General features: G+C 37.4%; 1 protein-coding gene across 1 annotated transcript in view; it reads left to right on the top strand.

Moving 5' to 3' along the window:
* The window catches only part of CLIC4 (chloride intracellular channel 4), an 81,826-nt gene that overhangs the window by 39,660 nt on the left and 15,607 nt on the right, over nucleotides 1–26,559 (top strand). Inside the window, exons 2-4 of the mRNA XM_004005110.5 lie at nucleotides 1,137–1,246; nucleotides 11,907–12,032; nucleotides 21,041–21,147. Coding sequence (XP_004005159.1) covers nucleotides 1,137–1,246; nucleotides 11,907–12,032; nucleotides 21,041–21,147 — 343 coding nt within the window. The remainder of the gene's footprint in view (nucleotides 1–1,136; nucleotides 1,247–11,906; nucleotides 12,033–21,040; nucleotides 21,148–26,559) is intronic.

Below are 26,559 nucleotides of genomic sequence, written 5' to 3'. Positions count from 1 at the left end.
TGGAGTTAAAGATTTGTCTCACTCTGGTTTTTAGGAAAATTTTGTGTCATTGTTGAGCTTAGTGAAATCAACTGCTTCATTTATTGAGTAGGATTACAGATAACTTGGCTTCCCTGGTGGCTCAGACGGTTAAGTGTCTGCCTACAATGCGGGAGACCCAGGTTCAGTCCCTGGGTTGGGGAGATCTCCTGGAGAAGGAAATGGCAACCCACTCCAGTATTCTTGCCTGGAAAGTCCCATGGATGGAGGAGCCTGGTAGGCTGCAGTCCATGGGGTCACAAAGAGTTGGACACGACTGAGTGACTTCACTTTCACTTTCACAGATAACTTATTCTAAAGATATCTTTTTGTTATTTTCTTGTTCCCTGAAGGGATGTGTAAACAGGATATGGGATTTTTATAATGAATAATTTTAAAATTATTATTTTAAATTGGGGATTTAAATATTAGGGGAGGTTGGCGATTATTTTACTCTTTGGAGGCAAGCACGTGTTTCCTTTTTTTATGTTGCCCTGTCAAGAATACTGTCTCATAGAGTAAGAAGTAACTTACATTTCACAAAACCTGTGACAGTTTTTGCCCCAACGCAAGGATATATGTCCCCCCTAGGGGTTGATTATACCTGTGCTATCCAATATGGTAGCCATTAGTCACATGTGGCTGTTTAAGTATAAATTAATTAGAAGTAAATAAAATTCAGTTCAGTTGAACCAACTACATTTTAAGTACTCATTGGCCATGTATCACAAATAACTACTGTTTGGGACAGTGGTAACTCAGGTAGTTTCTGTCATTGCAGAAAGTGCTCTTGGACAATGCTGTATTATTAGGCTAGCCATTTTTAAGAAGAGAAAGAGGTGAGAATTCTCTGGTGGTCCAGTGGTCAGGACTGTGCGCTTTCACTGCTGAGGCCTTGAGTTCAATCCCTGGTCAAAGAGAGCGAAGATCCTGCAAGCCACGAGGCATGGCCAAATAAATAAAAGAGAGAAAGAGGCCAATGAAAGACCTGAGTTTCTTCCTTCCACAGTGCAGCTTTCCCTGTCTCCTCATACCCTTGATTAAAAATTCAGAAAAAGGTCTGTAGTTTTGTGTATCATCACTTTGACATTTTTTTAATGTTCATTTCTGTTTCCCAGGCTGGCAGTGATGGTGAAAGCATAGGAAACTGCCCCTTTTCCCAGAGGCTCTTCATGATTCTTTGGCTCAAAGGAGTTGTGTTCAGTGTCACAACTGTTGACCTGAAAAGGTAAGATTGGTTATAGTTGGGGATCAACTTGAGTACATAGTTTACTGTTTTCAGTTTGATTCTCTCCCCATCTCTCACTTTGCTTGCATATATTCTCTAAAGAAATGTATTAAAGTTCAGCTGATTGATGGACACATTTAACTTGCATAAGTATTATGGATAATTCACAGTGTCAGTATACTGCATGTGACCACTCTGTGTTTTTAAGAACTTATTGTATGTTTACCCTGTATTTCAAGAGCAGCACCAGGAGCTATTTTAGTGTCGATGCAGTGGCATCTTTGACATTACAGGATGAGCATGGGAACTTTCTAAGCAGATGACTTCTCATGTGTTAGTAAACACGTGGCCTGTGTATCTGGCTTTTAAAAGCCATGCATGGAATTTTAGGAGGCTGATTACTGCTGTGGTCTTTTTCATTTAATCTACTTTTTAGGTAATAACAGGAATTTTCTGTAATACGATTTTGACCATATTTGGTTAAATACAATTATAGAATAAGAGGAGTTATCTTGCTCTATGGCCCTGTGATTGTTCTTGCTAGTTGAAGGATGTTTCTAATTTTCTCTCCATAGACCAAAGTGGAGAGGGCTATGAAGAACCCTGATAAGCAGTAAGCTTTTTACCTCAGGAACTTCTGTTCTTCCCTAGCAAACAGATTTGAGGCGAAGAACATTCATACTTTTTTTTTTAAAAAAAGGTTTAAGTCAAGGGTTGAGAGCATTTATACCAATAGACAATTTAGGATGTGACAGTGGAAATGTATTCCTCTTGACACAAATGCCACAACATGCTTTGCTGTTTATTTTTTAAGCATATCAATCATGAACAGTATCCAAGAAAAAATATTGACAGGCTGTCACTTGGTGGGTAACAGAATTCACGTGCATTCTTCTTCTGGGCATTACAAGGTGAGAATTATCTGACAGTGTAATCCCATTCCCTGTTCTCTGTTATCATTCTCTGGGACCGTAAAAAATTTTTTTTGCTTCACTTAATTAGATTTTGAGGACTTAAAATTTCTTTATTGAAAATAAGTCATAAAGTCTTCTAGGAACCCCTTTGGTTATATATATGAACATAGAAGTAAGCCTTGGAAATTATAAGAATTAAAACTACAGGATCATTTGAAGAAAAACCTAGCTCATATTGGACAGGACTGTTGTAAGAATGAAATAATTTATAGTTACCCTTCTATTACTGTTTTTTTCCTACATGCATTCACAAAGGGAGTTTCCCAATATAACTCCTAAAAATAGACCATGCCACCAAGCACACACCCTTAGTGTGTCTTAAAATACATGGATTTCTCCTATTCCATTTTTGGCTTGGAGCAAATGAGTTGACTGCCATGCTTTGAAAAAAGCCTTCTTTGAACAGCTCAATACAGTGCTTGATTGTGGTACATACCAGTAATAGCACAAAAAACGATGGGAATCTGGTTCAGAAAAGGAAGTGAACTCGTCACAGCCGTTTCTAACTCATCTGTTTCACTTTTCACTTACAAACTTTTAAAGACAATATTCCTGGAAATTGATTGATATTTGAGGGCTTGTATATGTTTAGGGTTTGTATATGTTTAGGGCTTGTATATATGTAATGTACCCTACATGTAAAAAGTGACACATGAGAAGTGGGATGAAAGATTCAGGGTTTCCTGGCAGAAACTCTACTGCTCAAGATATATGTTTATTTCCTAGAGCTTTGTGTTAAATCAACAGAGAGCACTGAATATTGGAGCCTATATTCTTTATAGCTTTCTTTAAAAATCTTAGGTCTACAGTATATATTAAAAAACAAAAAAAACCTTCTTCAGATCAGTTAAAAATCTACAGCTAGTACATGATAATGAGTCCCCTTCATTCCCAACCTTGGTCATCAAGTTCCCCTTCACAGAGATAATTGAACTTAGATTTGGTGTTTATCATCCTTCCAGAGCTTTTCTATGAGTTTCACCCTTAATATGGGCTTCCCAGGTGACTCAGTGGTAAAGAATCTGCCTACCAAGTAGGAGACATGGGTTTGATCCCTGGATCGGGAAGATCCCTGGAGAAGGAAATGGCAACCTATTTCAGTATTCTTGTCCGAGAAATTCCATGGACAGAGGAGCCTGACAGGCTACAGTCCATGGGGTCGCTAAAGAGCTGGACACAACTGAGCAACACCACCACCCTGAATATGTAGTCTTAACTAAGATTTCAAAGCGAAAGTACCTCAAGAAAGTGAACATTGGCTCAAAAAAAAAAAAAAAAGTAAATAGAATAAAGTTGTCACAGAAGAATAAAACATCATGTAGTAAAAAGTACCTTTCATAATTCTTAAAACGTTAAATGTGACTGTTTTTAGAAAGCTGTGGGGGAGAAAAGATTTGGTGCCCACAGTGGTGGTTTTCCTGCTTTTTCTGATAATTGCCTAATTTCTTGGTGAAATGTACTGATCCCAGAACAAAGCTGGTGGAGAGCAATAGAACTCTACTGAGAGCTTTTTCGAAGCCCACTTTCTGCTCTGAAAAAATGATTGTTACATGACATTTCATCCATAGGAACAAGCCAGTTTCTAGTTCTGGTACTGTATGACAGGTTCTCTTTGAAGCTCAATTGGTGTTAATGACTATGCTGGAGGTATTCATATGCCCCTGTGAGACTTGGAGCAGCCTCCCATTGCTTGCCTGCCAATGCTGCCTTAATACTTTCATGGGAGTAATTTCTAAACCTAATTTTTGGTTTATGCTGAAATCATATTATAGAACTTTTAGATTAAAAAAAAGTTTGTAGGCTTTAGGAGGAATTTAAGTTTTTATCAACTGCCATTTGAACAAAAGCTTCAGGCAAATGTAAGTGAAAATAATAAAATGCGGGGCACATTTCAAGATGTTATCACATCATCAAAAGGGGAGCAACCATGGCGTAGTAGAAAATGTGACGGGCAGAGGCCTGGATCTGTGCAGAGAGAGCCCTGTCCCTGGTTTCCCTGGGACCTCGGGCAAGCTATCTCATCTTCGAGGTCAGTTACCTCATTTTTAATCTCAGGAAGGAGGAAGGGAAAAATAAACTGAAATTTCTTCAGTGTCCATTACATGTTAAATATCTTCACCATGCTTATTAGAAACTACTCATATCAAACCATGTTCAAACCTTTCATTGAATAGAATTGATTATTTTATCACACTGGTGTTACAGGGCCTTTCTGGCTAACAGGTTCATGGCAGTGATCAAGACCTTTATTTAAAGACTTCCACTGTCTATCTTCACTGTGCTCAGAAGTTCCTAAATCAGAGATCAGCATCGTTAGAGCCCAGATAAGCCTGAGAGGTAGGCTGGGGCAAGAGAAGGAAGAAAGCATGAGGACAGTAATGAGAGAGACCGTCACACTGAGATACTGACTTGGATGTAGCTGCGTGTGGCCATGTAGTTGTTAGGGTAAACTCCTCTGGTTTGGGGAATTGAGAGTAGAAATGATAACTTTAAGAAATTTTGAACAACAACAACAACAAAATAAATAAATAAATAAATAAAAGATATCTTAGGAAACAGATTCCAAAAAATATTGGGAAAAAAAAAAGAAATTAGCTTTTTATTTTAAAAGCAGTGTTATATTACCAGTGCATAAAATTCCTCCTCCATGATATTGTCAGAGAAAATAAGTAAATTGGAGAAGACCCCCTTAAAAGTCTAAGCAGTATTTGTTTTCATTTTCCGTTCCTATCTTAAACACTGAAACTCTGATCCTTTGTGGTGTCACTAACTTCCTTCTGCTTTAGAAGTCAGCACACCGTTTATAATATTGTGTGAGTCAGACCTACAGTAAGCTGCCATTATCATGGCATAAAGTTTGGAAGATGACTGTGATAGTTTGAACTTTAACAATTTTGAAGTAATTAAAAATGTTACAATGGAACTATGAAAATGACTGCTCTGTATATCTTAAAAGGACTTATAAACTCAGAACAAAATCTGATTTCCAAGTATATTGAGGTAATTTGCTTTCATTATCATGTCTCTGTGGTTCCACCCTTCTGAAAATAGTCTTTAGCAAGTTGAGAGATCAGTTTGAGTTCCAGGTATGTCTTTAGTAAACAGCAGCTTCAATAACATGTACAGAGAGACTAAGTGGAGTGGAACAGTCCAGCCTTTTAGAGAAATCATTCATTTCCTGCTGCTGGTCAGGCAGGAAAGTACAGACTCTGTCCTTTCCCTTTGTAAAGTTGACTTGGGCTACATGAAGCCCTTGTTAGAATGGTCCCACAGTTGAAGATACATGTCTCGTGAATGCGTTCTGAATCACATGTATACTCTCGGTATGTGTGTGTGAGAGAGAGACAGACAGGGAGAATCACATGTATACTCTCGGTATGTGTGTGTGAGAGAGACAGACAGGGAGAATCACATGTATACTCTCGGTATGTGTGTGTGAGAGAGAGACAGACAGGGAGAATTTCATTGCCATGTGTCTTTATGTTCTTTTTCAAGATAATTTCAAAATGGAAATCCTGTTGAGGCCACTAAGAGCTGGATTAGAAAACTGGATTGTAAGTGAAAGGTTTTCTAAACCTGTTTCCAGTGTGTGTCTGCATGAGTGCTCAGTCACTTGAGTCGTGTCCAGCTCTTTTCGACCCTATGGACTGTAGCCCACGAGGCTGCCTCTGTTCATGGGATTCTCCAGGCAGGAATGGTAGAGTGGGTTGCCATTCCCTCCCCCAGGGATCGAGCCTGTGTCTCCTGCATAGTAAGTGGATTCTTTACTGCTAAGCCACCGGGAAAGCCCTGTTACCAGTATACATTCTGCTTATAAACTATAAATCTGTAAGAATTATAAAAGTTGTATTTGATACCTTTTCATAGATGTTATTTTGTTTTAAAATGATTGCTCCACAAATTGACCTTAAAGTAGAAAGGGATCAGCAGTATACCACACTTGATCACAATAAATAAAATCCTTTAACTAGTTGAATGGGTACACATAGGCAGATGCTTAGTAACTGGGATCTTGGTGTGTGTGGTTTGATGTCCACAACAATTCAGTCATTCAGTGTGACTTAGTATTAGTCAGAATACAGCAAATCTAGTGAAGGATAATTAATAGGAGTAAAGTGATCTGAACCAGAAGATTTGTGTTACTTTCTTTTTTTGTTTGCTTATTTGCCATATACTTTGTCTAGCATTCTCTTGACTAGTGTGAATTAATTTTATGTCTGAAAAATCAAACCTTGAAAGTTTTAAAAGGAAACTCAATTAACAAATAAGTCTACATCCTTAGTATTTATTTCTGTTTAGTGAGTCAACTAGTTACAGTTGGTTATTTTTAAGAACCATCTCCAGTCTCCTGTGGCTGTGCTATACTCATTTTTACCAAGCTGCTGGAACTGAGCCACCGGCTCGAGGGCCTCCAATTGTTTGTACTGAATTAAATTTTAATTGAAGTTAAGCCACTTAAGTTGCTTAAAGTATTAGCTTCTCTAAGGTGCCTCCTTTTCATTCCTTCTTTCTCTTTCTGTTTCTTCTTTTAGTTTTTTCTCTTTATATATTTCCTTTTCTTCATCTGGAAACAAAATAGGCAATAACAGAATAATTTTTTTTCCATCTAAATAGAAGACTACTATAAAAAAAGACTTACTCTGATGAGTAGCTCTGAAAATAAATAGCCTCCAAAACATTGGAGAATATTCATGCTCTCATATCAAGGCATGAATTCTATGCACTTTACTTTCCTAGATATCCGTTAAGGGAAACATTTGAATGAATTTGAACTAATTGCTGAATACTTATTGAAGGCCTTTTATGAAATAAACCAAAGATGTCCTGAAAATTTTAATCATTGCCTGTTCAGTTTCATTGTTCTCACATTGCAGTTCCTGAAACGTCAAGTTTCTGTGAAGCCTCTGTAAAAATGAGCCTTTGTGGGTCAAACAAAACACCTGAGACCTTAGAGTACCAAGTGAGGACTCAAAGTTGAAGAATCTTAGATTCTATCTGGTTGTTGACTTGATAATAGCTTCTAAATGAGTCACTTCGGTGCTTACAGCTTGTCTGTTTGAAATCTGCTGATCTGTTTAGAGGCATTAAAGTTTCTTCTCAAATCTACTTTCACTTGGAGCAAGGACCTAACATGATTGTCCTACATCTCAACAGTTAATCCTGGAAAATAGTATCATCACCTTAAAAAAAAAAATCTATATAGCCTTTCAGCTGAAAAAAGAAGGACTATCCACTAGTCGTGCACGGTTTCACTTTACTTATACACTTCTGTGTTAATCAAATTCTTAGTACCAGCTAATGCTAAGTAACCATCAGACTCAAATAGAATTTAAAATTGTCACTTCCGTGAACACTTGTATAAAGTTTAGTTCACTTTCATACCCTTTGTTTGATTTGATCTTTACAGATAAACCAAGTCTTATATCCATAATACAAATGAGGAAATCCAGACCCAGAGAGGTTGTGATTTATTTAATCACATAGCAGATGAATAGCAGAACTGTTCAATTTGGGACTTTAACCAGGTTCTTTTTATTTGGTTTTCTGGTTCTTTCTTCTCCACCATGCTAACTTTATCCCTCCTCTAACAAATATTTTTGTTTGGAAACCTTGAAAATTGTCATAATTTATTGTAGGAGTGATAACTGTGATTTGTTTTGCCACCCTCCCTTACGGATTATTTTACAGCATTGATTTCTTTCTTCTCTTTTACCTAACTCTGCCCTGTTCATGAAAAAATGATTCCCTAATGCTTAAGCATTAATGGACGCTTTGTTAATCATAAGAACGTTAGTGGATATGTTTTATAACTTTGAAGTGAGAAAGGTGTCTTCCAGGTGCCCACAATTTGTGTGTGACAGACTAAAGGATGTTCTTATTCATTACTGGCATTGATGGAAGAGATGTATGTTTTCTTTCTCCTGTGTATTTTATACATTTTTATTAGCCCTCCTTGCAGTGATGAGATACTGTTGTTCTTTCTTACCTTTGTGCTACTTTCTTAACTTTTTTAAGTGTTAGGAGTTGGAAATAAATGTATAAACCCTAAATTGTTAGGGTTTCCACACTCTTGACTTTGTGTATGGTCTTTCTGAGTTGAGGAGGAAATAAATTATAAGTGGGAACAAATGTGATTCTGAGTGAGAGTATGAGTGGGTAACTTGAAAACGGGAGATGACTACCATCTTGGACATGCTGGACCCTTAAATGATCAAAGAACAGGTGATTAAGATGATGAGTAAGAAGGAATAACAAAAAGAAACCAGGGGGAATTCCCGGGTGGTCCAGTGGTTAGGGCTGCCGTGTGCCCATGCCCAGGTTCAGTCCCTGGTCAGAGGAACTAATATTCTGCAAACCATGCAGTAGAGCCAAACACAAAAAAAGAAACCAGTGAAATGAAAACCAGAACAGTTCTGATTTGGAGTTGAGTACTTACATAAAAGTTACTGGGACCCTCTAGCCATACCTCACTATTTAACTGAATATGTGTCTGGAAGACTTGCTAACGTTCCATGTACTCCGATTATTTTGTGTTCAACTTTACCTTGTCCAACCAAAGAATGCTCAGTAAAAGAATAAGAGTTGAAAATCAGATCAGATTTTGACTTTTAAAAGCTCTCTTTTGGAATTTTGGTTATTGCAGAAGTTGATAAATAGTCTTATTTTTTCTTTGGCTTGGGAAGGAGATATGCTGTAGAACTTGAGTAGAGGGAGGCCCTGAGTTAGAACATTTGAGCTATTTGGATAATCACTAAGTCCTTGTATATTTGATTGGAATATAATAGTAGATGAGGAACTCTCCAGACCTGAACTGAGAGAGAGTTAATGGGGTGTGTGTGGTAAGGGAAGCGAAAGAAAGGGAGAGAGAGAATTGATGTGTATAAACCCAGGGGAAATTGATAAGCTGGACTGAGTATAGATTTTTGGGTACACTCTATTTTAAAAATTGTTTTTAATGACAAAATATTTTACCTTCATGATTCACTTAAAGATATCCTTTGTTTTATTCAAATTGTGGTAAGGAGGGAAGGAAGGAAGGTCTGTACTAGGGGAAAAGTTCTTTGAAGCAATGTGTTATTTTTTTAAGTTTTTAAAGTTCATCTTCTTAATTATGAGAGTTCTCAAACATATACAAAAATGAATCAACTTCCTCATAGCTTCAGTTCTGTTATCAAGATTTTGCTTCCATTTGCTTTGTCCGTTTTTTTGTTTTTTTTTTTCTTCTCTTTCCTGAAATATTTCAAAGTGCACCCCAGGAATAGTGTCGTTTCACCTCTACTTATTTCACTGTATATCTCCAAACAATAATGACATTTCCTTACCTAACCACAATGCCATTATAATATCTAGTTCCCAGTGTATAATCCAGTTTCCCTGTTGTTTAGTCACTCAGTCGTGTCCAACTCTTTTGCAATGCCATGGACTGCAGCCCCCATTCACCTCTGTCCGTGGAATTTTCCAGGAAAGAATACTGGAGTGGGTTGTCATTTCCTTCTCCAGGGGATCTTCCTTGAGACCCAGGGACTGAACCCACAGCTCCTGCCGTGTCTTCCTGCATTACAGGTGGATTCTTTACCGATGACCCCCTGGAAAGGTTCCCCTCTCCCCAGCCCTAGCCCCAGTTTCCTTAGTTGTCTCTAAAATATTTTCTCTTTCACTGGTTTGTTCAAATTAGGATTCAGACAAATTAAACTCATATTTGGTTGTTATGTATCATAAATTTTTCTTAATCTACAACAATCCCTTCTAACTCCCACTTGTGGCTTTTTGTCCTTCTGCCATTGACTGGTGAAAATCCAGTTAGTTGAACTATAGATTGCCCCAAATTCTAGATTTGGCTGACTGCTTCCTTGTGGTATCACTTAACTTTGTCCTATAACTCCTCATGTTCCTATAAATAAACTTTTTGGTCCCAGGACCCCTTTATTCTTTTAAATTATTGAGGACCTCAAAGAGCTTTCAGTTAATATTGATTTTACTATATTAGAAATTATAATGAGGAATAAAATTTTTAAATTTCTATTTAAAGTTAGAAATTTAAAATAATTATTTACTAATTCATTTAAGTAGAACAGTCACGAACTCATTGTCATCGCAGTTATTTTTAATTAAAAATAACTTTATTCTCCAAAACAAAATTAGTGAGAAGAGTGGCATTATTTAATATTTTTGTACATATCTAATGACCTCCTTCATAGAAGACAGATTCTTATATCTGCTTCTGTATTTGTTACTTTGTGATATCTGCAAGTAACCTATGGAAAATTCCACTATACAACACGAGAGTGAAAAAGGTACATGATGTCTTTTTATTATTCGAGTGGTTCTGACCTCACGGACATCTGATGAAAAAGTGAAAGTTGCTCAGTCATGTCAGACTCTTTGCGACCCTATGGGCTATACAGTCCATGGAATTCTCCAGGCCAGAACACTGACGTGGGCAGCCGCTCCCTTTTCCAGGGCACCCTGGGTTCCCTAAGGAATTCCCTAGTGACTCAGATGGTAAAGCATCTTCCTACAATGCGGGAGACCTGGGTTCGAACCCTGGGTCAGGAAGATCCTCTGGAGAAGGAAATGGCAACCCACTCCAGTACTCTTGCCTGGAAAATCCCATGGACGGAGGAGCTTGGTTAAGCTACAGTATGTGGGGTCGCAAAGAGTTGGACACGACTGAGCGGCTTCCCCTTACCTGGTTCCCTAGATCACAGGTTGAGAGACAGCTGCCCTAGGAGGCTTGATTTGGTAAGAATGGTGGTTAGGTGGTGATGAATGCTTCATGTTTTGTCATTAGGATGCACATCATATCTGGTCATGTTATTGATTCTAGAATTCACTGGGCTTAGGTGAGGCATTTTGCTTTTTAATAGGGCAGCATACCAGTTTTACCATTTTTACTAGTGTTCTGTGTATTTTCAGTTTTTCCTAATTAACAGGAGGAAAATGTCTTCATTATTTAATTTTAAATTTCTATGATAATTGGATTTATGGACATTTTTCCATATGTTCACTTATCTGTTACTTATCAATTTATTTTGACCCATACCTATTAGAATTTTTTAATTTGGACAAAGTCCTTCTTAATTACTATCATATTTTGTCCATTCTGTGTTGCCTTTTATCTTTGTTTATGCTGTCTTTTATATGTTAAAGTATTTTCATACTAGTCAAATCTTGTGACCTTCTATCAAGTCTGGATTTGGAAAATGGAAAGGAAATAACACCTGAATTTGAAATGCTATGGAAAAGGACTGTGGCAGTCAGCTACTCTTCTCCCTTATTTAAAAAATAAAAAGGCCTAGAGAAGTAGAGAAGTAATAGTTTGTCCATCTTTACACAGTGAGGTAGTGCCAGGGTTTAGACTAGAGACTGACTTTCCCAAGTCTTCTTCCCCTCATTCTATCTCCATTTCTAATAAATACCTCAGTTAAATTTGGAACATGAATGAAGGACTTTGTAATTAAAATCAAAGGTTTAAAAATTTCTTATCATAAATTATATGCTTTGTGGAGGTTTGCCTCTTACTAGAGTACTATTGCGGCTGTTATACTTAGTGGAAAAAGTATATTTTTTCTTATTCATTTTTATATACTTTAGAATTTAGAATCACTCTGAGAATGTAAAGTATTGTTGCATTCTTTAGTTAGAGTTAAAAATGACCTGATTTTGACCACTGTTTTGCCTAACAGGAAGCCTGCAGACCTGCAGAACTTGGCTCCGGGGACCCACCCACCATTTATAACTTTCAACAATGAGGTCAAAACGGATGTAAATAAGATTGAAGAATTTCTTGAAGAAGTCTTATGCCCCCCCAAGTGAGTATCCAAGAAAATATGCCTGGAAATATTTCCATTTTTTAAAGCTTTGTCTTATTTGGCTCTTAGAGACATTTCTCTTGATTGTACTTAAGTTAAATTGTCTCAGAATTAAGTTGGAATGACTAGGACTTCTCTTCATTCATTATAAGGCTACACAGATGTCAGAATTGGCTGCTGGCTAGGCCCGTAAGCCATACTAAGAAAGGTAGGAATCGGAGTAAGCTGGAGAATACCTGGTGAAAGTAGGTTTGGGATATGTGAGATAGGTCAGGAAAGACTAATTATTTGAGGTCCCAAAATGAGAGTGAAGTTTAAGGATAAGAAGAGATGGAGAAAGACATACTCACATTGAACCCAACCAGAATGTCTAAGCAGGAGTGTGGTACAGGTTGCTGGGAGATTTCCTATCTGGCCATTTTATAGGTAATTTTCTGAAGCTACTGCCCAAGGGCGTTAACTTTTTACTTTGTGTCCCTGGGATTCCACTTTTATATATATATTTCTTAGAGGTGTTCTAGATCCCCTGGTCCAGCATATTAGCTCATGTGAAAAGTACTCAGCTATTGTCTATAATGTGAGATGTAACTGAGAAATAAATGTACTATAATGACAGTTAACTAAATTGCAACTATGCAGGTTTGTAATCTTGGCATAGATTCAAAGCCTCATTGATTGCTTTTAGGCTTTTCCAATTTGATTATCCTGAAAACCAGGTTTCTTTTTTGGGGGCCCAAGCCTTTTCTTGTTAGTTGTCTTTACTCTCCACACATACAGATAAATTTCCTTGGAATGGGATTATTGAGTTAGAGAGTTCTAAAATAATAGTTACTCAGTATTCCTTCCTTCCTTCATTGGTTTATTCTGCAAACAGTTACTGGGCAACAAAGCTCTATGGATACAATATGAGATAGTTCCTGCTCTCTAGAGGTGCAGTTGAGTATGGACAGATAGTGGTGCTATGGGGAAGGTGAGTGGAATCAGGAAAGGCTTTAGAGAAAGAGTTAACATTTGAATTAAGCTATAATTGAAAAAAAAAAAAAGATTGGCATTCAGCAGGTGAATGAGAAGATGACAAACATTCCAAGCAGAAAAATAATTTTGAATAAACTTTCTTTGGAGGACCTAAGGATGTGACTGGGTTGAAGATGGTAGGAAGGCTGCCAGGAGGTATGTGAGTAATGATATCTCTGTTTGCAACTAGTTCATCTTCAATTGGGAACAGAATTGCCCTCTATTCAGCAGTTTTATACTGAGCTTAAAATTTCATTTTCTTAATCCTGTGTTCTAAAGTTTATCCTCTGCCTTCCTGTCTTTCTGAGAACCTCAGACTTCTTTTATCTCTACTTTCCAAGAGTCCTAACCTACCTTCCATCCCTAGTAAAGTTTCTGTAGACAAATATCTATAAAACTATGTTTAACTTTTCCTTCAGACCATGTGTATAGTTACAATACTGATAAACTGAAACTAAGATCTATAGAAACTGAAGCTTTATATACATCAGTAACGAACTATTATGAACATTCATTCAACTTAGTGGAAATAACTTTTGCGAGAACATAGAACCTGCCAGATCTCTTTTTATTCTTTTTGTGTATGTATGTATGTATGTATGTATGTATGTATGTATATCTTACCCTTTTCGTTTCTAAAGTCTGTCAGCTGTGAGGAAAGGTCCATATTCACTAGTTTATCCTCAGACCCTAATGAAAGTAGTCTTTCTCCCGTAACTGTAGATTATTGTATCCAACATTAAATTATAAATAGAGAAACAGTTTGAATGACATTCATTTTCTGGAAGGGAAACTATGTTGTTTCAAATCATAGTCTGAAATGTTTATGGTATAAATCCTTCCAAGGATATTTACATTTTTGAAGTCAGTATGCTGATAACATGATATACCATTTCAGTAAAATGGGGGCATTTTTACACATTCTCTCCTAACCTTCTTCTTCAACAATATCAGCAATAACAACAAAAATTTTCATTATTCTTATTTTTTTATGAGGGAATAAATACTAAGTAATAATATTGAAGTTATAGTAATCTTAGCTCCATAATAAATATTAGTGGAGCTAATATTAAAATACTCTAATTTTTTGGCATCTAGGACTCTCTAAGACATCGTAGCATTTTTAATTTGATTTGGACTTTGAAAATAAACATTTTCACTTTTTGTTTGGCCACATTGTATGGCTTGTGGGATTTTAATTCCCCAACCAGGGATTGAATCTGGGTGCTCAGCAGTGGCAGCAGGTCCAAATCAGTGGACCACCAGGGAATTTCTTCACTTTGTTTTTCATATATAAGAAAATTTAGCTTCATTTCATTTAGGCATAAAGAGATACTCTAACCAGAGATGATCTTTTCATTTAAATAATTTAATTAAAAAAATTGGGAGATCTTTCTGTTATAAAGGGTTTATAATCTGCTAAATTCTCTGTGTGGTTAATTTTTCTTGTTTTTATGTTGATGTTTCTGATGGCTCAGATGGTTAAAGAATCTGCCTGCAATGCGGGAGACCTGGGTTCAACCCCTGGGTAGGGAAGATCCCCTGGAGCAGGGAATGGCAACCCACTCCAGTATTCTTGCCTGGAAAATTCCATGGACAGAGGAGACTGGCAGGCTACAGTCCATGGGATTGCAAAGAGTTGGACACAACTGATTGACTAACAACTTTGACTTTATATTCTGAAGAGCATTTCTAAATAAAGTTAAAATTTTTACTTTAAATAGAAGGTAGTATTTTTGATGTTACTAATGCCTCTGCTGTTATTAACTAACATTCAAGTGCTAATTATGTGCCATGCACTGTGCATTGTGGAGTATTTTGTGGAGTATCTCAATCTTCTCCAAGACTTTATGGAAAAACTGAAGATGAGTAATCAAAATAATTTGTCCAGGGTTTCACAGTTAATGATGGCAGAGTTGGTATATGCATGCTGCATGCTAAGTCGCTTCAGTTGTGTCCACTTTGTGTGACCCCATGGACTGTAGCCTGCCAGTCTCCTTTGTCCATGGGAATTCTCCAGGCAAGAATACTGGAGTGGGTTTCCATGTCCTCCTCCAGGGGATCTTCCCCACCCAGGGATTGAACCTGCTTCTCTAATGCCTCCTGCATTGACAGGCGGGTTCTTCACCACCAGCGCCACCTGAGCAGAGTTGGCATACTTCCTTTCAAAGCTAGATCTATATGCCTTCAAAAACCTGTTTCCTCTTCTGTTTTTCATTTGGTTGAGTTTGACTTTTGTTAAAGGTAAAATGTGAGTCTTTAATTGGAATTGTGCTTTAGTGAGTACGAAATTGAAGGCTAGCTCAAGTTTAGAGGAAGGGTAGGATAGAAAGCGAAGGGAGTTGGTTTTACTGTGATGACCAAGTGGGACTGAAAGTGGTTGTCCAGCTTAATTTAGTGAATCCTTTTTAAAAAGTAGGGGAGGTTTAACTTCTGATGAGTTTTTGTTTATATGCATGGGAGCAGCATGTTTCGGAGAAGGCAATGGCACCCTGCTCCAGTACTCTTGCCTGGAAAATCTCATGGACAGAGGAGCCTGGTAGGCTGCAGTCCGTGGGGTTGCTAAGAGTCAGACATGACTGAACGACTTCACTTTCACTTTTCACTTTCATGCATTGGAGAAGGAAGTGGCAACCCACTCCAGTATTCTTGCTTGGAGAATCCCAGGGATGGTGGAGCCTGGTGGGCTGCTGTCTATGGGGTCTCACAGAGTCGGACACAACTGAAGCGACTTAGCAGCAGCAGCAGCATGTTTGCATTGAGAGTACTTTGCCCTTAGTGGGTTCTGTAACCCATAATGTGAAATACTGATCAAACAGCATGTTCTCTGTCATGCAGACTTGCTTCTAGAGGATGAAAGAGAGAGAAGGAAGTGTTTCTGGGATCATCACATGCATTCTTTTCCCTTTCCTCTGTTCTAGGGCAGTCAGGGATCAGCCTTTTCTCTAGGATGAGGTCTTCAGGTCTTCAGTTCAGTTCAGTCGCTCAGTCGTGTCCGACTCTTTGTGACCCCATGAATCACAGCACGCCAGGCCTCCCTGTCCATCACCAACTCCTGGAGTTCACTCAGACTCATGTCCATCGAGTCAGTGATGCCACCCAGCCATCTCATCCTCTGTCATCCCCTTCTCCTCCTGCCCCCAATCCCTCCCAGCATCAGAGTCTTTTCCAATGAGTCAACTCTTCTCATGAGGTGGCCAAAGTACTAGAGTTTCAGCTTTAGCATTATTCCTTCCAAAGAAATCCCAGGGCTGATCTCCTTCAGAATGGACTGGTTGGATCTCCTTGCAGTCCAAGGGACTCTCAAGAGTCTTCTCCAACACCACAGTTCAAAAGCATCAATTCTTCGGCGCTCAGCCTTCTTCACAGTCCAACTCTCACATCCATACATGACACTGGAAAAGCCATAGCCTTGACTAGATGGACCTTTGTTGGCAAAGTAATGTCTCTGCTTTTGAATATACTATCTAGGTTGGTCATAACTTTTCTTCCAAGAAGTAAGCATCTTTTAATTTCTTGGCTGCAGTCACCATCTGCAGTGATTTTGGAGCCCACAAAAATAAAGTCTGACACTGTTTCCACTGTTTCCCCATCCATTACCCATGTAGTGATGGGACCAGATGCCATGATCTTCGTTGTCTGAATGTTGAGCTTTAGGCCAACTTTTTTACTCTCCACTTTCACTTTCATCAAGAGGCTTTTAGCTCCTCTTCACTTTCTGCCATAAGGGTGGTGTCATCTGCATATCTGAGGTTATTGATATTTCTCCCAGCAGTCTTGATTCCAGCTTGTGCTTCTTCCAGCCCAGTGTTTCTCATGATGTGCTGTGCATATAAGTTAAATAAGCAGCCTTGACGTACTCCTTTTCCTATTTGGAACCAGTCTGTTGTTCCATGTCCAGTTCTAACTGTTGCTTCCTGACCTGCATATAGGTTTCTCAACAGGCAGGTCAGGTGGTCTGGTATTCCCATCTCTTTCAGAATTTTCCACAGTTTATTGTGATCCACACAGTCAAAGGCTTTGGCATAATCAAGAAAGCAGAAATAGATGTTTTTCTGGAACTCGCTTGCTTTTTCCATGATCCAGCAGATGTTGGAAATTTGATCTCTGGTTCCTCTGCTTTTTCTAAAACCAGCTTGAACATCAGGCATTTCACGGTTCACATATTGCTGAAGGCTGGCTTGGAGAATTTTGAGCATTACTTTACTAGCGTGTGAGATGAGTGCGATTGTGCAGTAGTTTGAGCATTCTTTGGCATTGCCTTTCTTTGGGATTGGAATGAAAACTGACCTTTTCCAGTCCTGTGGCCACTGCTGAGTTTTCCAAATTTGCTGGCATATTGAGTGCAGCACTTTCACAGCATCATCTTCCAGGATTTGAAATAGCTCAACTGGAATTCCATCACTTCCACTAACTTTGTTCATAGTGATGCTTTCTAAGGCCCACTTGACCTCACATTCTAGGATGTCTGGCTCTAGGTGAGTGATCACACTATCATGATTATCTTGGTCTTGAAGATCTTTTTTGTACAGTTCTTCTGTGTATTCAGGTCCTTAGTTGATCCTATTTACACTGATTGTAAGCCTTCTTGTTTCCAGGTAGGAGGAGGAGAAAAGGCAGAAGAGTTGTATAAGCTGGTGAACTAGAATCCAGCATTTCTAATAACAGGTTTTTGGCATTTGATGAAACTGAAAACAAAGGGGTTTTCATGTGAACATTTCTGATTTAATCATGACAAATACAAGCTATTCTAGAGTTGTTTAGAATTTAGAGACTAATGAAAAGCTAAAATCAAGGAGTTTTTGCTAGTCTAGATAGCTATAGGTTTTAATGGAGAAACTGTCTTCTCTTCTGGGGTATTTCTTTCAGTTTCCCCCTTGCTTGAAAGAAGGAACTACTTTGCCACCCCCCACCCCGACCCCCACCAGAAGCTTTTTAAAAACTTTGAAATTTGGATTTTTAACTGAAGCAGGCTTGTATACTTGGCCCACTTACTGATAAAAGAAGAGAAGGATAGAGGAAGCTAGATAATTTTGGAGAAAAGTTCTATAAACTGTTGTTGTTAAGCCTTTTTTCTTTCTTTCCTTCTGTTTTAGGAGAAATAACAATGAAACTTGAATTTACAGGAGTAATTTAATAGACTTGTATAACCACCCTTTATTCTCATATTGACACAAGAAAGGAGAAAATGTCTGAGATTTTTCTTAAAGGATGGAAATATTCTTAGCTCAGTTCAGGTCAGTCGCTCAGTCGTGTCCGACTCTTTGCGACCCCATGAATCGCAGCACGCCAGGCCTCCCTGTTCATCGCCATCTCCCGGCGTTCACTCAGACTCTTAGCTAGTCTACCATAAATACTAGTCAGGGTGTGATACAGGATGTGAAAAAGGACTGATCTTAAATTCTCAGTGCCCTGGATGTGCATGTCTGTTCTGTGGTTGACATAGCCTTTTATTAATCATTTACTTTCGTTAAATGTTAAAGTAAATGTTCATAATAGTTGAAAGGTATTGCTTAGTCAAGCAGTTTGCCAATACTACTACTAATGAATTATTAAAATCCAGTGTTTGGGGGAAATGCAAAATAGTTGACAACTGATTTTGGACCTAATGGTTTAGTATTTGATTTATCTTTTTGAACTTGATCTGTATCAAACAAAACAACAGCACTGGACTTGGGAACAGGAGATGTGAGTTTGATGATACTTTTATTTAATCCAGTGATTTGAGGGTAACTATATAAGTTTTCTGAAATATAATTTCCTTCTAGCAAAATGAGAGATTGAGGTTGAGTGGTCTCTTGTACCTATAGTATTCTATGCATTAAATTAATAATACAAGTTTAATTGTTTGTCTTAGAGAAGAATAGGGCATGTTTAACCTGTTTTAGAGAACAGTAGTTTTTTGTTTTTTTTTAAAGAGTTATATAGTATCTGTTTCCATGTAATAAAGGATACGCTGATTGCAAGTCCTACATTTTTACCTACTCATTAAAATAGGTTTCTGGTAAGTATGATTCTGTGTGTTTGTCTTTATAACCCCAGTACTTAGTACAACTTCTGACACATACCTAATTATTAGAATAAACAAATAGATGCATACAATGAATATATAAATAATCTATAATTCAAGTCTATTTCCCTGTAAGGTACTTTGAGAATTATGAAGTTTACTTCATTAGAAAAAGTAGGTACTCTTAAATATTGGTTGGGGAAAAGAAGAGTAAATTTGGAAACTTGGCTAGAGGAAGACATAGGTGTCCTGAAGAGGCGCTTTTGTTCCTTGCACCATATTTTCTTTGGAATGAGTCAATGAAGGTACTGTATTATAAGTGGTGGAAATATTTAAACTACAGGCTGGTTATTTTTCATAGTCAAGGAAAATCCAGGGATGTTGAAGCTGGAATTAACTGTTTCAGCTCAGGCAGGGGGGAAAAAAAGGAGAGAGAGAGATTGATAAAGTTTTCTGTAGTTAACAGGAAAAAAACCATGTTATATATGTATATATATAAACACACACATCACACACATATATAATATACATATACATACACTGAGGTGAAATTTATTTACTGTAATCATTCACTGAAAAGCTCATTATGTAGTTAATTTAACTTCTAATTATAAAGAACCTTTCAAGCTTAAAAATAGATATTAAAAAGGAAATAACTTGAGCATATAGGTATTCTCCTTCCCAGTATAGTACTATGTCTAATTTAGAAGATATCTTTTCTTGAATTTAAAATGGTAAACATAAAAAATAAGAATATAAAAACTAGCCTGAAACTACAACTTTCAACTGGACTAAATTTCTTTCCTAAAAATTTTTTTGTTTTCAATTTAAAGAAAAGTGGTAAGAAAGCATCTTAAAATGTATGAATAAATCTGAATAGCTAGTTCAATGTAAGATTTTTTTTCTGTTGTTTTACTGCCCCAGTCCATTTTCCAGGGAAGTTTTGCAGGGCTTTTAAGAAAAGAACAGTCTTTTCTAAGGTGGTGCTAAGAGTCTGAATTTCTCTAGTTCTGACGAGTTGCTGCACTCTGCTGAAGGGAGAAGTAAAGAATTGGGCTTTTTCATGTGTATTTTCCAATTTAAGGAAGAAATAAAAATTAAGTATGTGTATTTGAAATTTAAGTATACAAAATACACGTGTGTGTGTCTTTTTAAAAAAGCTGTTGTGTCATGAAATGTCTCTTCTCAAAGTAGACAGACTTTGTAATAACACAACAGAGCACTTGTTAGCAAAATTCTGATGTCTTATTTTTCTGTTGCTCAGTGTCACCCTTACAGTATTTCGTATATGGGAAGCTTCGGAAAGTCTTGAATGTAGGGCTAAAGTGAATGATGGGCCTCCTGTTGTTCTTGTCCTTGACCTGAATTGGCCAGTCCAGACTCTTTTCCTACTGCCAGGGTTCTGTGGCGCTGTTGTGCACGGCTGGCTCAGTGCATGGCATACCAAAGATGTCTGTTTGGCATTCCTATCTGAGAAAGCTCTGCAGTTGAAATGTGGCTAGTGCAACTGAGGAAATGAGTTTTAACTTTATTATGATTAATTTAGATTCCTGTTTGGATAGCCTCAAGTCGCTAACGGCTACCATATTGGACGATTCAGATATATAATATCTCCGTCAGCACAGAAAGTTCTCTTGGACAGCTCTGCTCTAGAGTTCTCTTACTCAGACGCCCGTTGGCTTGGCACCACTCTCTGAACAAGTAGACCGTTTTCCCAGAATTTTAATTTATAAAATGAAGATGGGGTGCGGATGCCCTTTGGATGCCAAGAATACTAATATGTGAACAAAAGCACTGTGCAGAACTTTGTTTCCTAAGGAAAAAGCACATCTTAAAAATACTGTGGAAAGCTGATGATGGCATTTCTTAGAGTGATAACTGTTAAAAGACGTCTAGTAACTACTAGCACAATGGTTTGATTGAGAGAATTTATGCTAATGTATCTTTGGAGGCTCTATAATCCATTATTACATTTTTCATTTAGGTACTTAAAGCTTTCACCAAAACACCCAGAATCAAATACTGCTGGAATGGACATCTTTGCCAAATTCTCTGCATATATCAAGAATTCAAGGCCAGAGGCTAATGAAGGTAAAAAAAAAAAAAAAAACCCAAGTGGTTGAATTAGCAGTGTAGAACCAGTCCCTCCTACCTACCCCCCAAAAAACCTCCAAAACTAAACAAAAAACAGGACCAAAGATCAGAATACCCTGTTATGACAATGATTATAAATGATTACTTTGGAGGCCATTCCTTAAAGAATTAAAAACTAGCTTTCAGAGTTGATCAGAGATTTGGTGATAAACCAGAGTAAGTCCTTAAATTGTTCTTTTTCTCTGTTTCTTGTTGATTAACTGTGCCTAGCATAAGGTGGGTGTGTGATTAAATGTTTATTGAATGAATTTGTTCTTATATTCTTCTGAGAAGTTACCATGAAGGGAGCTATACAGAAAATTACACTGTCTCAGAAACAGTGGATTGGGTGGTTGTAGTGGTTGGAATAGATTGATAAAGCTTAACTTAAACTATTACTGAAGCTTTTGTTTATTGTTGGGTGCCAGGAACCTAAAGTCATCCTGGGTGGATTTTTGTGCTGATTACCCTAATGAGCAGTTTTTGAAGCTGCTCTAAGAGAGCGTTTGGACACACCAGCCTTGCAAAGATCTCTGTATCCTAAAACTAAGGTTTTCCCTTCAAGTCCTATTTTCCTGGTGAGAGTGGTTTGTGTAATACAGATGCTACCTCCTTCTTTTATTTATTAAAGGACACTGTCTTATCATTTCATTTAGCAAACTTACATATAGTAAAAGGGAAGTCTCTTTAGAAGAGGTGCCATTGAATGAACCTTGTCCTAACTACACCGTTCAGTTGCTTCCCCTTTTCTTCTCTTTGGGATGTTAAGCATTGTTCTTTTTGCCAAAAACTATATATAGAGAGAGCATTTAGTTCAGTTCAGTTCAGTCTCTTAGTCGTGTCCGACTCTTTGCGACCCTATGAATCACAGCACACCAGGCCTCCCTGTCCATCACCATCTCCCGGAGCTCACTCAAACTCAAGTCCATTGAGTTGGTGATGCCATCCAGCCATCTCATCCTTGGTCGTCCCCTTCTCCTCCTGCCCCCAATCCCTCCCAGCATCAGAGTCTTTTCCAATGAGTCAACTCTCCGCATGAGGTGGCCAAAGTACTGGAGTTTCAGCTTCAGCATCATTCCTTCCAAAGAAATCCCAGGGCTGATCTCCTTCAGAATGGACTGGTTGGATCTCCTTGCAGTCCAAGGGACTCTCAAGAGTCTTCTCCAACACCACAGTTCAAAAGCATCAATTCTTCAGCGCTCAGCCTTCTTCACAGTCCAACTCTCGCATCCATACATGACCACAGGAAAACCATAGCCTTGACTAGAAGGACCTTTGTTGGCAAAGTAATGTCTCTGCTTTTGAATATGCTATCTAGGTTGGTCATAACTTTTCTTCCAAAAAGTAAGCGTCTTTTAATTTCTTGGCTGCAGTCACCATCTGCAGTGATTTTGGAGCCCTGAAAAATAGTCTGTCAGTGTTTCCATTGTTTCCCCATCCATTTGCCATGAAGTGATGGGACCAGATGTCATGATCTTAATTTTCTGAATGTTGAGCTTTAAGCCAACTTTTTCACTCTCCTCTTTCACTTTCATCAAGAGGATTTTTAGTTCCATTAGTGTTTAATTAAAAGTAACAGTAATTACCAAAGAGCCAATTCCTGAAGACTATAACCCGTCATAATTTTAGACTGTTCGGTAGCTTGGGTGGGGTTCTTTGGGTGGAGTTTATGGCCGCAAATGAGCAAGAATACCAAAGGGAAAAAATGTCTCAGTGCCAGTTGAGCAAGAATAAACATCTTTTAAAAAGTTGACACATTTGCCGATTTCCTTCTGTTATTTCAGTGGGTAGATTTCCAAGCTATTCAGGCTTTTAAAAATTACTATTAAATTTTTAAATTGCAGCATTTTATAATTTAGTATGGAATTTCAGTGGTTTCTGGAATGATATTCACTGCATGAAATCATGTTTCTATAGGGAAGGGGGAAACTTTAGTGCTTAGGCCTGTCTTACATCTATTACATGTGTTTCAGTAGCTGCCATAGCTAGGGAGCAATTTCCTCAGTAATTGTCTTTTCTTTTTTTTTTGGACTAATGGTTCTGCATGAGTCTTATACACTCAGTAAACAGTGCATTGGGGCCCCTCCCATCCATAGACAGTACCTCTTCTCTGTTATACCTTCCTTCCTGCAGGGGACTGTTCTCTGTACACCCAGATGTTCTTGCTGAACATCTTCTATGAACTATCTTAGTTAAAGTCATGTTTTTATTTCTCAGTGTGGCTCTTGGAAACTAGAGGGCAGTTGAAATTTCTTTTGATGCTTGGTAAAGAGGAAAGGGAAATAAAATGTGTCTGCTTTAAACAAAATTGCTTTGAGGGATGGGAATGGGGGAGGAGACTAGGGGAGAAAGTGACTCACTTAAGTATAACTTTGTATTCTATTTTTTCCTATCAGTTTGTTCCTGTCTTAAGTAGCCACCTACATTTACTGTCCTTCGAATGCTGTAACCAATAAGAACAAACAACATAATGGATTAAAGCACGCATAACTTAGAAGCCTTTTTATATTAAATTACCTATTGGTAAATAAGAATTCCAGTTGCCAAGCAACTTCCCCCTACACTGCCTTGAGACTTTAGAAAACAGTATTCCAAATCACTTTAGAGCTTAATGGGTCTCCCTTGTGTATATTTGTTGCAAGTCTTTTATCTGTCTGTTTAGTACAATTAAATACCTTAAATAAGCCTTAGTGATCTACCTCCTTATTCCCCCAAATAATAAACAGCCTACATACACATTGATAGATTTTTCATTTTACATGGTAAATTGGAGTAGGCAAGTCTTTGATTGGTTTTAAAAATGTTTTAAATATTTCACAAAATCCAGTGTGTTTGGACAATTTTAAGGCCTTTTAAGACCTCCTTCTATCTGCGTAAGGGATTAGATGTTTGGACGCATTAGCAGGTGGGCTAGTGAAACAGAAGGGCCAATGCTTATATCAGGGTACAGAGTAAACAAAAAAGATGTAGAGAATAAAATAAAAGGAAACAGGTTAAACATAAACCTTTAGTAACATGTCTAAGGTGACTGAGAATAACTGTGTTTTCTTTTGAAACATTAAAGGAGAAATTAATGGGTAATTACTTTTATGGGATGGATTACATATGACCTGTCCCAGATCTCACACTTTTTTTTCAATTATGTGATTTCATTAATTTATATACTTTATTAAGCTCCCAAATGTAACTCAGATAATTTGTTAGTTTGTTGATGTTTATAATATTCTTAAGAGGTCAGTGAATTTAGCAGTGATGAAATCTGCCATTATATCCTCAGAGGCATACTCCATAATGTCTCAATTCCCATTTTTAAATGGAGGCAAGGAATCTTTAGGTTCTGAGTAGTTTCTTTTTATTCAAGGTTTATTATCCCTCCCTATTTACCTCCTCTCTTGCGCTGCCTGCCCTCTGCCAAAAAGTGTGTGAAATCAGAGGATGATTGTTCATCACTGTAGTAGTGAAGCTGTATTGGGTATTTAATTGTGATTAAGTGAGCTCCGGGAGTTGGTGATGGACAGGGAGGCCTGGCGTGCTGCGATTCATGGGGTCGCAAAGAGTCAGACACAACTGAGTGACTGAACTGAACTGAAGTACTTAATACCTCTCTCTGTTTTCTGCCAACGTGTTACCAGACCTTTAAAAATTGCTTGTGTAAGATTACGTCTTAAACTAGCAATAGCTTTAAAATAGTTTTATTGATGTAAGTGCACGTAATTTTTTTCTTCACTGAAAATTATATTCTTTTTCTGTAACAGAAGTTGTCTTGTTATAGTTAATGCATTCTGCCTTGTTCTTACTCATTCAAATTACACAATTCATAGAGTAATGCATGCTTATTGAAGAAGTTAAAATAGTACAGAAATGAATAAAACTTCAGTGTCCTTTTTGAGTCGTATCATATAACCTGTTCCCCAACAGTTAGGATGTCTCCTCCTTTTTTCTGTGCACACACATTGTACTTAAATGTGTATTTATGTGTGTGTGTGTATATATGTATATATATGTGTGTGTGTATATATACATACATACATACATACAGCAGTTGTCTTTATCATGTATTACATGGTAGAAATACTTCCATTTCAAAGTGTAGCTCTACCTCACTTTAAGAAATGCTGCTGAATATTCCATAATATGGATTTTTTAGTTAACCGTTTCACTACTGACATTTAGATAGCAAGCTTTTATTATGACAAACTATGCTGCCACTGGTGTCCTTGTGCTAGATTTCAAATAGGTAAAAGATTTTGTTCTCCAAAGACTATACCAGTTTATCATCCCACCATGAAGGTATTCATTTCCCCACACTTCTGATCCTGGTGTGTTTGTGTGTTTGTAAGAGTGTTTGTTAATATTTTGATTTTTCACAATTAAATTTAAAAATGATTTGTATAGCCTCTGTTGTACCTAGTAATTTTTTTTTTGAGAACTTTTGAAATACCTTCTTAGAGATACAGCATTAGTACAGTAGGGGTATTAGAGAATAATAGTGCTTGTTATTAGTTACAGAAGACAAGGAGCTTAAAAAAGGAGTTACGTTCTTTTTTTTTTAAATATAAATTTATTTTAATTGGAGGCTAATTACTTTACAATATTGGATTGGTTTTGCTGTACATCAACTTGAAAGGAGTTACTTTCTGACGGCCTGCTACTGCCTTCTAGTGGTTATCTTGAGATTTTCATCTTAGCCAATTTCAAATTCCTTTGTGATGGTTTGTCTTCAAAACTTTATTATGTTTATTATATGATGTTCTTTAGCTCTCATTACCTTGTTTTTCATTGTTATCCATTCCTTATATTCTTACATAAAAATTGTATCAAACTAATTCATCCTTCTTTGTTTTCATTAATACACCCTTTATTCCAGCATTCTTAACTATGAAAAATCACTAACACTGGCCGAGTACAGCAAGTTGACTTCATTGCAGGTATTTTGCTAAGTCCAAAATTACAGGGCAGCAATTGTAATGTTCTGTTAGCCTCTGAATTTTAGTGCCTTACAGCTACAAATGTAAATGTGCATTATAAACCTTGTAAATTTAGGATATTTTATTTTTCTTTTGGATACTTTTGAGAATTAATTCAGGAAGAGGATTTATTTAGAGCAGATCAGAGATCATAAACTTGCTCAGACTGGTCATGCCACTCAAGTGCCGTTTGAGACATTATTTCAGTGTTTGAATTCAGTATTATCTTCCTTGTAGGCCACAATCCTGTTCATTGTAATCTGATCAAAGAACAAGTCCTTGTATCTAATGTATATTTATTCTGTATTCACTGCTTTTGACAGAAGCATATTGAATCTTCAAAAGTGAAAGCAAGCACTTCCAAGTATTTTATTTTTGCCTCAAGATTTGACACTTATATTTA

Source organism: Ovis aries, chromosome 2 (genome assembly GCF_016772045.2).
Source record: "Ovis aries strain OAR_USU_Benz2616 breed Rambouillet chromosome 2, ARS-UI_Ramb_v3.0, whole genome shotgun sequence".
Classification (NCBI taxonomy): domain Eukaryota; kingdom Metazoa; phylum Chordata; class Mammalia; order Artiodactyla; family Bovidae; genus Ovis; species Ovis aries.
The sequence above is the reverse complement of the archived record's forward strand: the minus strand, read 5'-3'. Positions and strand labels throughout refer to the sequence as shown.